Here is a 10,344-nt window from a genome sequence, read left to right on the forward strand (position 1 = left end):
ATTAGATTAAATAAAGATTATTCCTGCACCACCAATACTTTGGAGTGTCTGAGGCAAGTGAAAGATAGGTATTAAAACACTTTGGCTGGTAGGGGCGGGAGGGGTGCTTTGAGAAGCAATGTATTTGAACCAGAAACTCCATGATCGTTATAGTTCAGTGCACACACCTATCTGTTTAGTTAGCTGAGTGCCTTCTCATTTTATACAGCCTATAATTTGACATTTTTTACCTAATTCCAATCTTCCACCATAAAATTCTGTCTACCAAATAAGTTTACTTTAATTCTTTCACATGATCTGACCTCATGTTACTTTGCTTTTTCTGATCTTTTAAGCTACATGTTAATCTTTATGTTAAAAACATAAACATTCAACAGAACTGTATTTGTATTGCATGTGAGTATGTGAAGGCTTGAGTGTTTAGTTTACATGCAAGCAAACAAATTCTATAGAGACCATACACATTTTGTACAGTGGCGAATCCAGAAATATTTTTCGGGGAATGCAAGTTGCACTCAAGGACCAAGGGGAAGGTTTCCTATACCTATTGTTGGGGTCCAGCCCCCCCCCCCCCTGGAAGCTCCATAGTTTTATAAACTTTTAATGTTATATAATTTCACACTTGGTTGAGGTTGGGGGGCTATGAGCGCTCCTTTTGCTAGTCTCTATATCTGCCACTCTCTGTATCTACCACTGTTATATTGTATTATATGTGTTTAATTATAACAAAAAATATATATATTGTATATCATTATAGTTATATAATCTGAAATCATGTAAATTTGGAATATTTTAGCATAGATAAATAAAGATTGACACAATTTGAATAGACATTTGCATATTTTGTTTTATACACATTTGTATTTATTCACCTTCTTCTCACACTCTCACTTGTTGAGTTGATTAATATATATTTCTTACTGATTTGTTTTTCGAAGAAATCAATAAACATCTTGAGAACAAATAATTCTCTCCTTATTGAGAAATTTTTAAACAAAGTGTTTTTTTTTGTACAAAAATATCAATTAAGCACGTCTTGATAGATATAAACTGTAGCACCAATGATAATTAAAACAAAACGTTGATCGTATCTCCACGGAAGACAAAAACAAAAATTAGTGACTTTCAGAGCAAGAAATCATAGTAGTGATGAAAAAGATTGCGCTTTCCCGTTAGAAAAATTAAGTCCAAGTACTGAAGGAATTTTAGTGAAAGTATTCTAGGAAGACACTGGCGGTACAATAACTACATCACCACCGGTCGTTGGTCTCCAGATTAAGCTTTGTGCGTTATTTGCATTTGGCGCTCGTAGCGATTCTGGTGGAGCAACTTCATTTTGCCACGATTCTAGAATAACAGGTTGCTCCTGTATTTTAGGTTCCAAGAGCCGTGCTCGTTTTCCGAGCGGTTGTGTACCGTCCACGGCTATATTAATTTGCATCCTCCATTTTACAGTCCGGAGAACAAATTTCTGTCCAGTAGTTTGATTTATAGCCACAAGCCAGACGGTAAAACTTTGATCTCGGGCCAAGCGAGTCAATTTCACCTGGTGACTATTACGTACAGGTATATCCCAGGTGATCGATGGGTGGAAATTATCATTCATCCTAAGGTTCAAATTTGTCCAACAGTTTGTCGGTCCTGAGGCAGTGGCAACCTCGGTTGTGCACCCGTACCAGGGGTAGTGTTTCCCATCCGAATCACTCACAAAACGCTGTTGGCCTGTCTTCAATGCTGGTATTTCCCAGCTTGATCTAAAAAAGATTAAAACAAATTTTTAAAATTTAAGATAAATTAATTAAAAATACATACATATAGTGCTGTTTATTATACTTTTATGGCTGATATAAATGAATCATTTTATATGGGAAAAAAACAATGAATTTGAAGTTAAATTTTAATTTTACATTAATTATTCTGTGTGCGTTTTTATGAGATATGTAGAGACGCAGAAATTGAAACGTTTTCATATTGTGTTAGGTAATTATTAATATTAGGTGGACTGTTATTTTGATTTATAATTACATAACCTCTGGATTTCTATTATTTGCTATTATAATATTGTCATAAACATCATCATTATCACATCCTCGTCGTCGTCATCGTCTTCATCATCGCCGTCATCATCATATCCTCATCACCATCATATTGTCATCATCATTGTTATAGTATTAGGGCCTATTATTATTACTTCTATTAATATTATTAATTATATTGTTGCTATTAATATTATAATTTTCATTATATTTTATGATTACTATTTGAAGAAAAAAGGTTGACAGCAATTAGTTTATTGAGTTGTAAAATTTGCCAGCCAATCACAGCCAAATGTACTCATTTAAGAAAAGGCAATACACAAGTATCGAGGTAGTTAAACATTTTGGGGCGGCAATAAACTAAAATCAAGTTTATTATCATTTTTAATTCCAAATTATGAAGTGTCATCTAGTTTCTTTGAATTAAATTGATGATGTAAACAGTACTTCCTTCGTTATTGACGTTTGCCAACAATACAATGGCAGAACAGAAGTTGATGTTAACACATTTCCTTGAGTGGCCAAGAAAAACTATCTTTGACCTTACAGTAGCTTTTTGGGCAGAATGGCGGATGTGCATAAACATGAACCCAGTACTTAGTTATAGAAGTGATTTATGATTCATCTTTGTATTAATTGAATATAGAAGTACACCAATGGGCGGGTGGGTAGATGTAACACTGAATTAATTATTTATCATTTAATACTTTTTTATACGAAGATAGTCCTTACTGTAAAGCTGACTTCAAAATAGGGCATGATCAAATTAAAGAGAAACAAAAATCATAATGTATTATTAAAAAGAGGAAAACCAGTTTAATAAAGATTCTATATAGAACGTTAAACTTGATAGTAACATTGACACTATAAAAAGCTATCCCTAGTTTTACAATACAATTATCATGAACTATTTATTTTATCATCATTGTCTATTGATCTGATTCTATAAACATCATTAAAGATACTGTAGTGGTAAAGAGTGAAGCAGGTAAGAATGAAGTGAGAGCATTAAAAGAAAGTAATTATTTTATGTGAAAGAGTACAAAACAAAGGTATTGTGTTGGAAAATAGATAAACCATTTTATCAAGTATGGGATTGTTGTTTAATAAATGAAATGATGGAGTTAGAATAGATGTACAAAAACTGTAGTGGTAAAGAGTGAAGCAGGTAAGAATGAAGTGAGAGCATTAAAAGAAAGTAATTATTTTATGTGAAAGAGTACAAAACAAAGGGATTGTGTTGGAAAATAGATAAACCATTTTATCAAGTATGGGATTGTTGTTTAATAAATGAAATGATGGAGTTAGAATAGATGTACAAAAACGTTTTGTAAAAAGCATTCTTTGTTGATGTCATGGTGATGCACTTATTCTAATTGCATGGGTCAACCTTTCTATTGTGAAGGTCATCCTTTAAAACGTAAAAAGGAACTTTATAGATTTCAGAGTCAGTACAATACAATCAAATTCAGAACACATCAAACAACAACCAACTATCAGACAACAACTTGCTACAGCATTTAAGTAGATGAAATTAAATCCTCCTCAGACAGACATTTCCTATTATTGTTTTTATTAATTTTTTATTATCCTCTTGCCATTGATACCGCCACCAACTTTAACCAATGTAGCCCAAAAGTGGTCGGCATATACTAGTAAATTATCTTATGCATCCTCCAATTGAAGCCCTATTGGCTTCTTTTCTGTGCGAACTTCAGATGGGCTTCTTTTCGAGATGGGCTTCTTTTCGAGACAGACTTCTTTTCGAGACTACTGTACTTTTACAAAGTAAAGAGGGGGACTTCTTTTCAAAATGAATGCTGTAAATTTTGTGAATTTGTTCTATAAAACAATAAATAAGGCCACTGTAACGTCAAACTGTATCATGGAGTGTATTTAACTGGTATAAATCACCTAAACTACTGTATAAACCAAGCTTGTATTTAATTTATTTTGTATCCTGAAATTAATGTACAGTGATGTGACTGTAATATCTCGAAAAGAAGCCCATGGGCTTTTTTTTAAGATGGGCTTCTTTTCGAGGCTAATTTTGCAAACTAAAAAGGGGGGGGGGGCTACAATTCGACATATCACAGGTTTATTACGTAACTTGAAAGTGGACATTGTTAGGTGTCATGTTCTAAAAAAATATCTGAAAAGTTAATCATTTGGTTGAATGATGTGTTTACATATGTTTGAGAGGAGGATGATGAGAAAAATAGGCCATAGCTATGCTGTCATCAACGACACATCCATACAAAAGATTTCCCTGCATGTTTAATGAGATTGTATACCTAGTAATCTTTCTTTTGATTAGCAAAATAAATTAATATTGTGTTTTGCGTTCTATGCTTTAATCTTTGGAAATAGCACCACTTGTGGCAACAGTGGTTTAGGACCTGAATAGCGACCCCATGGCCATCGATTTCTTTTCTATTTTTCTTTAACATCAAGCACGTTATAAAAACCTCGAAATATTTGGTCCGGTGATGCTTATAACCTGCTTCCACCTATTATTACTTCTTCCAACAACGTCAACTGACAACAGTAAGGAATTCCCATCACCAAGTGATATGCATTCAGCATTTTATTCCCATTTGCTGCGATTTCTTCCAACGAACGAACCAACGAAACCCGGAATTTATAAACAATCATTAAACACCGTTTTTTCAATCTGTTTCTTATTGAAATATGGCAATGTATCTTCAAATTGTAGTGCGTCAGCAAACTTATATATATCCTTCATGTGTTTGTATTTTTCCCTACTTAATATAAATAACATAGGCTACAATATATAAAAATAGGCCTATACTTCATTACTCATAAATTTGCCAGACGGGTTCATTGAAATTGCATTTCATGAAAACATGCCAGCTATTAATAGCTATAAGGGAAACGCGACACAGCTAAAGTGCGTGCCCATCAGGCCTACCATGGGGACAAGTAAAGTAATCTAGTCTTACGGCACTATCCATTGCAAAAATAATTCTAATTACCGAAACAAAAGAAATTCCTTTATGGCCTCGACTTTTTACATCTTGGCAATTATTCGAATGGGATTTAATTTATATCAATAAAAATTTAAGGTCGTTATGGCGCGTGTTGATCATCACGCTCATAGGCCTATGGTGTTCCCGAATCACTTTGTTCTGTATTTCACTCGTTATAAAGTCTTAATTTACTCATCCTTAATGTAGGCCCCTACTTATTTCCCAAATGATAGGCCTGTAGTTTGAGGCTCAATTCTATGATCTTCGCAACCACTTTGTCCTCTACTGTAACGTCCAATGAGCTATAACTAGGCCTATGCAAGACCACACAACATTCCATTATAAAATTATCGAACCTAAATCTTTAAATAATAATATCACCCATTCACTAGACCATTGTTTATTCCTTTTAATTTTTGAAGCTGTTTATTTGAGTAAAATAACGAAGCCTGGTAATTTGCGAGCTGTGACAGCGATCAACAAAATACCTCTTTAGATATGATTAAGCACCAAGACAACCAAAATAAAGTATGATATAATTATTATATTGGAGGTTGTGTGTATCTTATCTGGCTGTGCTAAAAGTGACATTTTAACAACAGAACTGTTCTCATCAGCGGTTGTATGATGATGGTTTTTTTTTGTTTTTTTTTTAGTACTATCTGAAACACTCGGGACGTTTTACCCCCGATCGTTAAATGATAGGCATATCACAACGAATGTCTGAAAGTGTTTTATGATCATGATTTAATAATTGTTAATAAGTGTAGGACTGCTATACGTTATTAGTCCAATTGCCATAAAACGGGTCGTGGCAAAAAGAAATCCAAGATGATGCTTTATCAACTAGCAAGTATATCACAAATTAAATCTCCACTATCTTTAAACGTCAGGCTTTAAGTGTCTGTTGTTACAGGTACCATACCAAGAAGTGACTTAATACCGATTTCCTGTCACTCAAATTATCCGTGGGCTAAACATTTCCTTTCAACAAAGGCAACACCAATTACTATCGGAAGCCTCGCGTTCCTTTTATGTAACATTAGGGTTTATCTTCGCTTCCTCCCGTAAATAAAGATATTGGTAGCGGATTTTAAAAGTCTGGATCCATAAGATATAAAATAAACCTTCTTTTTGTTTGTTTGTTGTTTTGTTTTGTTGTTTTTTTTTTTTGGCTAACGTGGAAATAATTCATCCGTACTAATGAGGTTTGCCATTTGTTTTGATAACACATAGGCTAATTTAAATATAACAGGCTGCCGTACGGTATATAACGACTAGTGCTCATGTGAACAGTATCCTACGTGAAAATTACCTATTTTTTGTTTTATTTCCCTACTGGATGTAGGCCTACCATGTATAAAGATAGTTGAAATAAGTTGTATTTTACAGTACCAAAAATACAGCCATATGCTCCATAAATCTAGTAAAATTCGAACCAATCAATGACCGTTTTAAAGTTTGCCAGGTCGGCCTGACAATTTTGTAAAACGAACAAAGCCGTAGACCACATTGTAGTCTAAATAAGAAAGATAAGGATATGAGGATAACGAATCCTCGTTAAGTTACGAAATACAGATTGTGAAAGGAATGTTTCGTTAACCAGCATTTCTCTGATTTTCAATCAACCAAAACCGAGCATAACATAAATTCAAAGTACTTTATGTAGGCCTACTGGTACATCACATTAAAATTTGTTTTACATCGTATAGCATGCCTCAACAATCTAAACGTATTTTTTATATCTTTCATAGTGCTTTAAAGTCAGGCTCCGGAAGAAAAAATGTGTTGATATCTGCTAAATGGGACGCATTTCTTCCACCCGGTTTTCCTCCTCCCGGTTTTCCCCCAGTTTTTAACTATTCAAAAATCTGCATTTTCATTACACCGTTCCCGAGTTTTTCGTCAAGTATGCTTTTTGTGTAGTAGAAAAAATCAGTTGCACCAGATAGTCCTATCAATTTTCCTCCGGCGCCTGACTTTAAATACAAAGCTATACGTAAACCATGGAGGAACTCCAGGAGTATTCTTGGTTCCGCGTATCCCAAAGGTCGTCGTCAGGCAGCATGACAGGCCGATATATATCTGACCTATATTTACTATATAACCAACTTATTAAAACTGCCCTTGAATATTGGATAGTCTTCTAGGGTGCACTGGAACGGTCACCCTCTATAAATATGGTTTTTAAATGGTCTATAATATAATATGTTATTGCGAACCGTTATTATTTTCGTCTATGAGAGTATCACTAATTGATTACACATTAATAAGCTGGTCTGTATTATTCTTGGATCATTCATCAAGCACTATGTCTTCAGAGAATCTTTCATTATTAAAATTACATCGAAAGTTGCTTCGTTTCTTAAATAAACAAGGCATACTTAATCAACAATGGACATTTTTTAGTCAGTTATAAACACAATGAAAGTTAAAAAGAACTGTTGATGAGTCACAATATCAATGTAGACTGTCTAATGTGCGTGTTGTCACGGTTGCCAATTTATTTTGCAGATACTAAGTAGACACATAAAATAATGTATAGTTTCTGTGATTAACTGAAAGAAAACGTATATTTAGCCGGTAGTACACATATTTGTGTATATACAGGACGCATACACTTTGATAAGAAAATGCGGGCTCAAAATTAAATACCCAGTTCTTGGGAAGATAAATTACTGTATAACCATGATACGTACACTTGAATCCCGCCCTCTATGGTGTGATACATTTTCCTACTTTTCATCCTCCTGTATCTGTATTCACATGGGCTACATAGAAACACACACACACACATAGGCCTATTATTACTGTTTATTCAAGCAGTTTGTAAAAAATGGTTATAATGAAATAATATATAAAATATTGCATCAAATAAAGACAGTATAATACATACTCCAAGTATCGAAATGCACGCCATCGTGCCGAGATTCAATATTTCGACATTCATTATGTCATCATCAGGAATGATGATGACATATTGCATAATAATATTGCATCTTCAATAGCTCTATCAAAACTGAAATGTGAATTAATCCTGTGTGTAAACACGGGATCAAGATAATAAAATAATAAAATACTTTATCCAAACGGTTTGAACTTTATTTTTCGATGACGTGAGTCATATTATTGAGATATTCGCCATATCATTGTGATTATAATGATGACCGGTAGCCTATAGCTAACCTTAAACTGTTGGGATTCGTCACTCACTAAGCCTAATTCGCAAGACCGTGGGCCTACACAATGTCGCAGGAGGGTAAAATGATGACCTTACCCACGTTTATATAAGTTGCTTGAACTAAATCTTAAGTTTCATAATCACTCTTCACAGTAACTCTTATTATTTCATGTAAATCTACTATTATACAATGTAGGCCAATGTTTTTTTAAATACCAAATGCCAGATAGGCGCCGTTTATATTTAGCAGACGATAAATCAAGTGTCATTTTAAAACAATGGCGGGAAACATGAATCAACAAGGAAATCGTCGATTGATATCAAAAGTAAGTTGTAGAGCGTGCGTTGATGAAGGAAGACTTCTTACAACGAATCAATCCCTCGAGTATCTTGTCATTTAATTGTCATTGTGCCCAATGAAAACGAAGATACAATTTTCAAAATTGCTTGACAACACATACCAACATTATAAGGTCTTTCCAGTGGGGTTTTGTGAGCTAGACTTATTACAAGTTACTTTTAACCTCATCACGAATACACAAGTCATGTGAATATCGTTTTGGCAGTAAAGGTGAAGTTAGTCGTACTAAAATTTTACGTTAGTGTACTACTACATTACGGCATAATGATTAGAAAAATAACTTGTAGAAAATAAATTTGTATTATATAGGTATTTATATGATATACCAGGCCTACTAAAAAAGATGCTATCTTATTGGAGGTGAACAGTAAAAGCTACAAACCGTCATTTCAATTTGTTGTTTCAAACCAATGTCGTCTAGAAATTCTGATTGAATTGAAAAAAAAAAGAATTTACCAACTAAAACATGATTATTTGGCATTTCTTATTCCTCCATGATACACATGCTTTAATGTTTTTAATAGATGCGATTCTTTGGTATCCCTAAACAATCAAGATTAATTTGGCAGTGTTTGAGGCATACATTGCACTGTATGTAATTAATATGTCCATTCTTGATAGAGAGACCTACCGACTACCGTATGCAATGTGTGTGTAGAGAGACGTCATTAATCACCCCACTGACCCGATATTTCCCCTCACCCCATCCATCTTGTATTTTCTGACGTCGTAATATTACACATGACCCTTGCTTATGAGGCATTCATTAGTTAACACAACTTTTGTTACATAGCTGTGTTTACAGATTTTTTAAAATTGTGATAAAACAAATACGATCTCTGCTAAGTAATGTAAACCGTACATTTTTGTTTGTGTAGAGCTTTGTGTGTGGGGGTGGGGGAGGGGTGTTTGTATGTCGTGTTTATGTGTTGATGTGTGCTGGAAGTTGGATAAACACATCACTCATTATTATTCGGCTTATAGTTATGTCGAGTCATTGCAGACTGAGATGTGAACTTCGTGTTTTGTGTGACGAATTTATATCATGTAGTCCTAGTCCCAATACAGTGTACTGTCATTCTCATGCGTGATTTTTTCGATCACTTGTAGCATTTTCATGGCATTCTCCTGTCTGTTATAATTGAAATTCTAAAGCACTTGTCAAATTAAAAGAGATAATTACCCTTTCCCTATGATGTCACCTGCACGTCCGTTCATCGTAGTTTCAACTACTGTACCTAGGCCTATATTAATTTGTTATATCTATAAACAGTATTTCTTGATCAATAGATTAACAGAAATAATGGAGATTACGTTAACCCTACTGGAATTTGTATCCACTATCGAAATTTGAAACACACAAACCCCCGGGCTAATGATTGCTTTATTGTTGTGAGTTATTAAAATCTTTGAAAGCGAATGCGTCGCCAATAATACAACAGCAGTATAATTACCAGTTATGAATACACCACGCCGTAATAAGCAATTCCTATACGTAATCAAACGAAGTTAAAAGGGAAGTGATTTCACAGCACTTTGTATGCTTTGCTCAATGTGGATGTTTTTTTAAGTGATTCTGATTTTTCAGTGGCCTAGAGAGGGTCAAGCGATTACCAGTGACGCGTATATTTAAAACTCAAACAGAACAAGTATTATTTCTTAATGCAATTATATACATGAGCGATTAAATTAAATCCAATACCGTATTAATTGATAAATTGTTTTGTGCAGCATTGAACTGAAGCCGAAAACTGAAAACTTTTGTCTATAAATAAA

General features: G+C 34.0%; 1 protein-coding gene across 1 annotated transcript in view; it reads right to left on the reverse strand.

Moving 5' to 3' along the window:
- Positions 1-841: 841 nt before the first annotated feature.
- LOC117122693 (protein FAM78B-like) overlaps positions 842-10,344 on the reverse strand; it is an 11,210-nt gene continuing 1,707 nt past the window's right edge. Inside the window, exon 2 of the mRNA XM_033268378.1 lies at positions 842-1,754. Coding sequence (XP_033124269.1) covers positions 1,220-1,754 — 535 coding nt within the window. The 3' untranslated portion in view covers positions 842-1,219. The remainder of the gene's footprint in view (positions 1,755-10,344) is intronic.

This window comes from Anneissia japonica, unplaced genomic scaffold, assembly GCF_011630105.1.
Source record: "Anneissia japonica isolate Jap-2015-1 unplaced genomic scaffold, ASM1163010v1 scaffold287894_len555002_cov174, whole genome shotgun sequence".
In the NCBI taxonomy this organism is placed as follows: Eukaryota; Metazoa; Echinodermata; class Crinoidea; order Comatulida; family Comatulidae; genus Anneissia; species Anneissia japonica.